Source organism: Triticum aestivum, chromosome 7A (assembly GCF_018294505.1).
Source record: "Triticum aestivum cultivar Chinese Spring chromosome 7A, IWGSC CS RefSeq v2.1, whole genome shotgun sequence".
In the NCBI taxonomy this organism is placed as follows: Eukaryota; Viridiplantae; Streptophyta; class Magnoliopsida; order Poales; family Poaceae; genus Triticum; species Triticum aestivum.
The window spans coordinates 514,584,207-514,594,168 of NC_057812.1; the positions used below are offsets into that span (position 1 = coordinate 514,584,207).

General features: G+C 54.3%; 1 protein-coding gene across 1 annotated transcript; it reads right to left on the reverse strand.

The window, feature by feature from the left end:
* Positions 1–6,631: 6,631 nt before the first annotated feature.
* Positions 6,632–7,299, reverse strand: LOC123147494 (E3 ubiquitin-protein ligase RING1-like). The gene has a single exon (XM_044566760.1). It carries the CDS (start codon positions 7,145–7,147, stop codon positions 6,632–6,634), a length of 516 nt encoding a protein of 171 aa, XP_044422695.1. The 5' UTR covers positions 7,148–7,299.
* Positions 7,300–9,962: the final 2,663 nt, after the last annotated feature.

The window sequence follows — 9,962 nt, forward strand, 5'->3', positions numbered from 1 at the left end:
TTGAGGCCAAGATATTCCATTCCTACCATATGAATCTTGATCTCTAGCCTTCCCCAAGTTGCTTTCCACTCAAATCTTCTTTCCACCATATCCAAATCCTGTGAGAGAGAGTTGAGTGTTGGGGAGACTATCATTTGAAGCACAAGAGCAAGGAGTTCATCATCAACACACCATTTGTTACTTCTTGGAGAGTGGTGTCTCCTAGATTGGCTAGGTGTCACTTGGGAGCCTCCGACAAGATTGTGGAGTTGAACCAAGGAGTTTGTAAGGGCAAGGAGATCGCCTACTTCGTGAAGATCTACCGCTAGTGAGGCAAGTCCTTCGTGGGCGATGGCCATGGTGGGATAGACAAGGTTGCTTCTTCGTGGACCCTTCATGGGTGGAGCCCTCCGTGGACTCGCGCAACCGTTACCCTTCGTGGGTTGAAGTCTCCATCAACGTGGATGTAGGATAGCACCACCTATCCGAACCACGGGAAAAACATCCGTGTCTTCAATTGCGTTTGAATTCTCCAAACCCTTCCCTTTACATTCTTACAAGTTGCATGCTTTACTTTCCGCTGCCTATACACTCTTTGCATGCTTGCTTGATATGTATTGTGAATGTTGAAATTATGCCTAAACTCTACTTAAACCAAAAAGGCTTAAAAACTGTAACTTTAGCATTAAGTGTCTAATCACCCCCCTCTAGACACATCTACTTCAAGGTCCTACAGGCGGTCCTTGTTTTTCCTTGGCTGCGGCGGCAATGGTGGGAGGCCTGTGTTTCCTTGCGGGCGATCCTCGCGAGGCTGATCCCTCCAGTCTCCCTCGCGAGGCAGGTCTTGCCAGCGATCCTCGCGAGGTTGTTCGCGCCACCCTTGGCGCAGGCCACGGTCTTCCCAGCGTCCTGCGTTCTTTCCTCCTCCTCGACCGTAACCCCAGTCACCGCGGTCAGGGCGACGGTCGATCCTTCCTTCTTGCACGGCTCGGAGCTCTTGGCATTCGTTAGTGTTGTGGGTGTGGAGGTCATGGTACACACAGTACCGGCTACCCTTGGAAGGTTTGAGGTTATCTCTGCCCCGCTTGGTGTCTGGTTCTGCCGCAAGCACGGCAGCCCCCTTGCGCTTCACATCCTTGGCCTTGGGCTTCTTCTCTTCTGGGTCTGCGGCAGGCAGCTCGAGGAGGGAAAGACGCCCTTCCTCGGCCCTGGCGCACTTGGTTGCCAGGTTGAACAGCTCCGAGGAAGTGCACAGGTCTTCATGCATCGCCAGCTCCTCCTTCATCTTGACGTCGCGCACGCCGTCGGAGAAGGCTGAGATGATGGCCTCCTCAGTCACCTTAGGAATCTTGAGGCGTGCGTTGTTGAAGCGCTGGATGTACTTCTACAGGGTCTCCCCGGGCTGTTGCTTGATGCGGCGCATGTCGCTCACGGTGGGTGGCCGGTCGCAAGTGCCTTGGAAGTTGGCGATGAAGCGGGTGCGCATCTCGTCCCAGGAGGAGGTCGTGCCTGGAGCCAGGTGCGGGCCCCATCCTTGAGCGCCATGGGGAACCAGTTCGCCATGACCTTCTCGTCTCCGTTGGCAGCTTCAATGCCCAGCTCGTAGAGCTGGAGGAACTCCGCAGGGTCAGCCGTGCCGTCGTAGCGAGGAGGCAGGTCTGGCTTGAACTTGCCGGGCCACGTGACGCTGCGTAGCTCGGCGGTGAAGGCGCGGCAGCCTGCTGTGGCCACGGGAGGCCTTGGGTGACGGGGAGCTTGGTCTTGCATGTCCCCACGCGCTGCAGCTGGGAGCAGAGCGGGGTCTTGACGCGCGGGAGCAGGAGCATGGTCGTGACGTGCTGGAGTAGGGAACGCCCGGGCAGCTTCTTGCGGGCGAGGGACTTTTTGACAGCTCTGCTCTTGCCGCGCTGGCACCTGACGGAGCGGGTTCCGCCAAGGGGCCACGCGCCTTGGAGCCATGGCGCCTTCCTGAGGAGGAGGCGGCCGGGGCGCCGCCGGAGCTTCATCGCCCGCGCGGGGTGGGGTGCGGTGCAGCGGAACGGACGGCGCAGGAGAGCCCCCTGCGGCGCGGACGAGCTCGGCGACACGGTCGAGCCATTCTTCGTAGATGTCGTCGACGGGACGGTAGCGCAGGAGCTCGTTTGCCGCGATGAGCGCAGTCCGAGCCTCCATGGGCGCGCGGAGCGCGCGGGACGAAGAACCAGCTGGGGTGAGCGAGGGAGTTGCGGTGCGGCCGTCCTACCGCACGGACGGATGCTGAGACAATGCTTGCTGCTCGTCCCCCGCCGGGCCGGTGGCGGCGTTGACGGCAGGTGACGGGGAATGGCGTGGACGCCCGCCGACAGGGGCCGTCTGGGCGACGCGGGAAGCGAGAGCGGCCCGGCGCTCGGTGCGGGCCCGACGAGCGTCAGACATGGGCGTGATGGTCGGAGGAGAACGGGGTGGTGGAAGACGAATCCCGGCGCACCCCTACCTGGCGCGCCAAATATCGAATTTCGGGTTCCGGCAGACCCTTGAGGTTCGAACACTGGGGTGCGCGTGGAGATTTCGCCTCCTACCTACCTGCACTCCTCCGCCTCGCTAAGGTCTAAGCTATGGAAAGAATAACACGAGGGACACAAGGTTTATACTGGTTCGGGCCACCGTTGTGGTGTAATACCCTACTCCAGTGTGTGGTGTGGTGTATTGTCTCTTGGGCTGATGATAATGAGCAATACAAGAAAGAACAGCCTCGCGAGGGTCTGCTCTTGGCTGGGACGATGAACTGCTTGGAGGAGTTCGGCCACCCTTCTCTCTCTCTCTCTCTCTCTCTCTGATCGAACCTCTCCTCTTAACCCTTCCGAACCCCCTCTTCTCTATGGGTGGCTGGTCCTATTTATAGAGGCTCTGGTTCTCTTCCCAAATATCGAGCGGGAAGGGAGCCAACAATGGCGGGCTAATTTGAAGGGGGGCAGCTAGTACCAGCTATCCTGACAAAAATAGTCTTCGCCTGCGCAAAGCTCTGGTGGTGATGTCGTCTTGGGCTCCACGATGACCTTCGTCTTGCAGTCCTTCTGGTCTTGGTCTTGTTACACCGAAATGGCAACCTTTGCCTGATGCCTCGGTACTCCGCGGATGCGCTTGCCCCCTTTGCACCAAAGAGGAAAGAAGGACACTACGCGGGCTGGCACCCGCCTGGCGCCCTTAGTCGTCATGGCTTGCATCATGGGCACCTCGTGAGGTACCCCGCCTTGGTCTCTCCGCCTCCTCGTGAGCCAGCCTGATGAGGCCGTGCCTGAGGAAGCTCCACGTCGTCCGCCCCGCGAGGCTTGGCCCCTCGCGAGGGTCTTGGGTTTGTGTTGGTGAAGATGGGCCGCGCTGGACCCCCCTTTGAGCCACGCCGTAGGCCGCAGGCAGGCAAGTCTGGGGACCCCCGTTACCAGAACGCCGACAGCCCCCCTCCACAGTTACACACCTCGGTCATATCGTCGTAGTGCTTAGGCGAAGCCCTGTGCTGATAACTTCATCATCACCGTCACCACGCCGTCCTGTTGGCGGAACTCTCCCTCGGCCTCAACTGGATCAAAAGTTCGAGAGACGTCATCGAACTGAAGATATGCTGATCGCGGAGGTGCCATACGTTCGGTCCCCTTGTCTCAGCCCCTTCACGCGATGGATCGTGCGTCCTGGGACACCATTAACAATGACCTTTGTGCTAGCAGTGGCAAGAACTGTAGCTACCCAGTTCAGCCAACGAAGACCAAATCCTTTTACTCTCATAACTTCGAAGAAGAAAGGCCAAGATAACGAATCGAACGTGCGGGAAATGTCTAGTTTGAGAAACAGCCCATGCTCCTTGTTGGTATAAACTTTGCGCGCCACTTGCCTAACTAGCAGGTAATTATTGTGTATGCATCTTCCTTTTATAAACGCCGATTGGTTGATACTGACAATCTCAGGCATCTTTGTGCGGGCTCTTGTTGCTAGCACTTTGGTGAATAATTTGGAGAAGCTATAAGGTAGACTGAAGGAAAAAAATGACTGACCCAAATATAGATTTCAGTCAACTTACATACAGCAAAAGTGTATTTAATTCATATAAAAAGTCAATCAGATTTTCTGTATTTCAAATAAATGCAACATTACAAGAAAGCCACGTATACATCGTATCCAGCCGGGGTACATACTTTTTGAGGAAAGCATGAGCTTTATAACTTAACAGTGCTAGCTAACATCAGCCGTAGCACGCACCGCTACAATGTCCGGTACAACAGACTCCCACTGCATACAGTGGTAAGGATCACACAAGCGCCCCATAGTAGCTAGTTCATGGGCTATAGAATTTGCCATGCGGCGACATACAAGGATTACATGATGAGAGAATCACAACTTTAGTTGGTACTTCGTGTCCTCAATTATAGCTGCATAGGCCGAGGAATCTGCTTTGCCCAAGTCCATCGTTTCCAGAAGTAATTGTGAGTCGGTCTCAAGTAATTGTAAGCCACGTATACATCGTATCCAGTCGAGGTACATACTTAAGAGTTAAGATCAATGCACTTGCGCTCCTACGAATAAGTACGTACACTTGATAATCATCTGCTTTGGGCTATTATTGCAACACATCGATTGGTCTTGTGTTATATCGTTAAACAGCCTGCAGCCCGCAGAGTTGGCCGCGGTGATTCTCCGCGTCGGCGCCAAGCTTCTCCTTCAGCGTCTCGAAAGCCAGGAGCGCCAGCGTGCTACCTGTGCCGGCGGGCGTCGAGTTCGGCTCATCGGGCTGCGCCACGCCGAGCTGCTTCACGACGTGGCTCAGCGCGCCGACGCACCTCCGATCGTGCTGCCTGGCCAGCAGCTTCACGTCGTACACGGACGGCCCGAGGAGCTGCCGCACCACCTCCATAAAGGCGTTCACGTCGCCGGGAAGCTCCTCGCCAGACATCATGGCCGCGAAGTAGCCGACGTGGAAGGCGCTGGCGAATGTCGCCCACGACGCCCGGGCCCCGAGCAGGCCGGAGTCCCGCAGCATCCAGCGGAGCTCGTGCCCGTGGACTCCGGACCCGGGAAGCCGGGCGAGGTCGACCCCGCGGCGGGCGAGGTAGGCGATGGAGTCGGGGTCCCTCGCGTCGAGGTCCGAGGCGACGTCGAAGCCGCGCAGGTTGAACTCCCACGCGAACCGGCCGCCGTCGCCGGTGCGGACGGCGAGCCCCACCTGGAGCGGCTTGAGGAGGGACACGTTCGCATGGATCACCTGGTACCGCTCCTCGGCGGTCATGTCGTAGTGCCTCTTCTGGGCGTCGCCGCGGACCACGCAGCCCGGGTACTGCACGTTCAGCGCCACGTGCGTGGCGTGCGGCGCGATCTGGCGGAAGACGGCGGACTCGGCCTCGAAGTTGTCGGCCCAGACCGACCGGACGGCGGCGGCGGCGTCGTCGTCCATGCCGGCAGACGGGACGACTTGGTGCTGCTGCTGCGGCGGCGTCTCTGATCGCCGGGAGTTCGATTCGACGCGGTGGCAGCGCTACGATACAACCAGAGGAGGTTCGCTTCCGGTGCTGCTCGACTTTCTCTGGAGGCTTGCTTCTGTCGAAATATATATAGATTTAGACGCAGAGCTGCGATTGTTTTCGGATTCAGATTGAGCGTCGATCGTAGGCGCAGTACTTTCGACTCGGATCCGACTACTCGGCTGGATCGGGGATGCGAACGTGTCCGGATCGTACCGTACTTGGTGTTCAACAGAGACAAGTATTTTCTTTACAAGTGTATTTGAAGGAAAAAAACGACAATCCAAACATGGATCGTACTCCCTCCGTTTGGAATTACTTGTCGCAGAAATGGATGTATCTAGACGTATTTTAGTTCTAGATACATCCATTTCTGAGACAAGTAATTCCGAACGGAGGGAGTATGTCCGTCGTTTTCATTCTGGTTAAAAATCGTTCATGCCTCGGTAAGTTACACCTGTAAATTAAATTAAGTACGGTTGTAACCCTCAAAAAAAAGTACGGTTGTATTTTGTATACACCGATGTCAAGGGCGGCCTAAGAGATTTTATTTGATGTGATTTTCCTCAAAAAAATAGGGATCAACTGAATTTGAAATTTGGGTCATTGGCTGGTTTCAACCGTCCGAAGGAAAACCAACAGTCGGATGTGTGTCTTCAACATCCAGCCACCCTTTTCTTCCTTCAAACCGCCGAGCGACCGCCGGCCTAACCGCCCGCGGTGCTTCTTTTTTTTCGAAAAGAGGGACTCCCCGGCCTCCTGCGACCACCTCGCCGACCTCCCTAAACCGCCCCAGCACCGGTCTTGCCGCCATCCCTGTAGCCCCAGGCGATGACCGGTTTATTCTCTGACGAAGTGGCACCATGTGCGTCTTCAACCTCCCCCCCCCCCCCCCCCCCCCAATCAATGATAGATGATGTGGTAGCCTGCCGCCGAGCTTCTTCCTCCTCTCCGGCTATATCTCCCTTCTAGCGAAAATCGACTAGTCAAAATTCAAAAGCCAGGAGATTGACATGCAGCTATTGTGAAAAAATAGAGTGCAATTGGGTCATAATGAAAAATACCTAATGTTTCCAATCTTATGAGTGATGAACGTACAGGAAATTCTGAACAATCCAATCTAATCCTCTAAAAATCCTATGAAATTCTTGTAAATGGAGGAAGCCCTAAACAGATTGCATAGCACGGGCGGCAACTTCCACGTCCGGAACGGTGGAGGCGTCGACTGGAGACCGGCAGACCGGGCACGTCCTGTGAGACCAGAGCCACTCGTCGATGCACCGGTCATGGAAAAGGTGCGTGCACGCCGGCAGCTGCTTCACCACCTCCTTGGGCCTGACCTCGGCGAGGCACACCGCGCACTCGTGGCCCTCTCCGCCGCCGCAGCTCAGCTTCTCGTACTTGTACACGGGCAGGCCGGCGATCGCCGCCTGTCCTAGCCCGACGGCCGGCTCCCGCGGAAGCGCGGCCATGGACGACCGATCCCCCTCTGGATCTTGCAGGAGCTGGCGTTGCGACCTAGCGCGGGCCTGCGCGCGCTGGCACAACGCCGCGATGAAGAGGAAGGCGAGCAGGACGCCGGCGATGCGGATGACGATTGGCCAGGGGACGCCCGCGAGTTTCAGTATGCCGCACGTCATGCCCGCCGGAGCAACGACGGTGAGCGCGAGCTTGAGCGGCATACTGCCGGCGACCGAATCACGCCGGCTGCTACCGGTTTGTAGTTTGAGCTAGGTCTATGGGCTTCCTAGCAGAATCCTATAGTTGGTTTGTTTCAGGTCTTGTCTAACTGGGTTGTCTTTTGACGCGGCATGTGTTGTCTGACTGCAAGAGCTCGTCGATGTCGACAAGCTGGCCATCTTGGAGTTTACGTGCTCATACTTTGGATCAGGCAAAATTACCGTAGTGTCCACATACCGTTCGTTATCAACACTTGTGTGTGTGTGTGTGTCTCATCCTGGTGGTCAGGCAAGAGACAATTTATTTCTCAAAAAAAAAGGCAAGAGACAATTTGTAGCGTGCTGAATTATTTTTCGATGATAACAAGGGAGGAGAATCTCTGCAGTTGCTATTATGGAAGTATATAAGACCATGCAGTTGATCAATCTTATCCATTGCTTTCAATTAGATGGCCAGGATCTCTAATGTACGAGAGTATCGCAAAGAAACGGTCAGATTTAGCATTAAGAAACTATCAACATTCGATTGAAAAATCAGGGGGAGGAAAGCCCGCAGTAGGAAATAGGGGAGAAAGTTTAGTGGAGAATGGAGAGAGGAGTCCGTCAGCTTCAATCCGTATACAGAGTAAAAAGGACAACCTCCTAATTAAATAAATCTGGAATAGACTGCAACAAAAATTAACTCAACCAGGATGCATGAGGAACACCCTAAACAAATGTATTGATTTGTTTCAAAATCGTCTCCCTACGAGTCCACAGTGACCGGGTAGAATTTGAGATTCTCATACAAGTTCACCATCCCAAGGAAAGCAACACGCAAAGTGTTGCAACTTTTATCCACAAACAGGTCAAGCAAAGCTTCAGGTCAGGGTCAGGTGTTCGGGGACTCGCGGAGCACGATGCGCCGGCATACCGGGCACGTCGAGCGCTCGATCAGCCACCGCTCGACGCATTGCCTGTGGAACACGTGCCGGCACACCGGCAGCCGCCTCGTGTCCTCTCCTTTTAACACTTCGCCGAGGCAGACGACGCATTCCTCGAGGTCGTCGGCGCCCTGAGCTGAGCGTGCCCGCTTCGCGTAGATGGCGTGGAGTTGGGCGAGCGCGCTTGGCGGCAGACGGCTGACGACGGGCTCGCGCTGACAGCCGGCAACGGTATTTAAATTCAAGCCTCTTTCGACGTCGCCGCCATCGTCGGCGCCCTGGTCGTCTCTCCTCTTGCGAAGGGCAACTGTGCACACGCGTGCAGCGATCGCGAAGAATACGAGGGTGGGGGCACCGCCTAGGAGGATGATGGCGACGCTGGGGTTCCTCAGGTAGCCGTCTATGGCCAGCGCGGCCATGCCGATCCCGGCGACGAAGATGGCGATGGCCTCGAACAGCTCTAGGCCCCAGGGGCCGGTGCTCTCGTGGCGGGCCATGGCGTGCTCGATAGCTCGACGCACCCACCCACTTCGAAGGTTTTGATCTAATCTTGATATTCCTTGACGGCGTGATAAATCATTGTAATCTTTATCTGTAATAACCGTTTTGGATTTCGTAAGAGAAACCTACTTTCCAGATGAGAATAAGATCGATCGAGTTGCTTCTTTTCTTTCCAAGCGGGTCACCCAACAGAGTAAGAGATGTAAAACCTTTTTTTTCGTAGGGAAGAGATGTAGAATTTTTTTTTTAACGGGAAGGCATACCTTATTCATCAAATAACAGTTACATTGTCTGCTAACAATGTCACTTTCAGTTTTGGAGGAGTGTCATCCCAAACAGAAGGGTTATTCGCCCGGCCCCATCTAGCTAACTCATGAGCTACATAATTCGACTCTCTAATACACTGTTTAATAGTAACCTCCCCGAAGTCTATTAAGATACTACGATAATCCTAGCACCGGCGCTGCCACCATGGAATGCTCTTCGTTTTGATTAAGAGCACCCACCATCATAATATTGTCCGTTCTACCACTAAATTAGAGCATCTAGTATTATGAGCTAATTTTAGTCTCTCGAGTGGTGCCGTTGCCTGGGCTGAGACGACATCAGCTACATGTTTCAACCTTGCCGTTGAAGCTCTTATAAAAGTTCCACTGATAACTGCTCCACATGTACCAATATATTCTCCCTCTGAAAAAGATGCATCGACATTCAACACATGTTCTCGTGCATGGAAAACCATCCACTTTATTGATTTTTGGAATGACCTTGCTTGTCCCTGTTGCACGAGTATAGTTAGAGCATCTCCAGCCGTTGGTCCCTTCAGGAGGCATAAAAATCGCCCCCTGAGAGCGAACCGGCGATACAATCGGCGCTGGGGCGGTTGGGCATCCAGCCGTCGCCTCCAGGCGCCGATATTAGTCCAGTTTTTGGCTCACTTTCGGCGAATAAAGGGCACATATGAGCGAGAATAAGATCATATTCGGCGTGGTTCGTCGTGGCTCGACGTTCAATTATCAACATAAATAATTTTTATCACATAGTTCATCACAGAAAATCAAATAGTTCAACAAACTAGTGCAACAATGAATCGTTCAATACAAATTATATAGTTCAACAAATAAAAACTCATATTTCATCGCACGTCGCGCCCGGCGTCGCCCTTGAGCCTCCATAGGTGATCCACCAGATCCTGCTGCAGTTGATGATGCACCTGTGGGTCTCGGATCTCCTGACACATACTGATGTAGGCAGTCCAGGTTGCCGATAGCTGGTGATCAACTTCGGCTAGAGGACCATGCTTGTAGTATGGTTCAGTATCAAACACTGGCTCTTCTTGCTCGCTCTCAATGATCATGTTGTGCAAGATGACACAGCAAGTCATGATCTCCCAC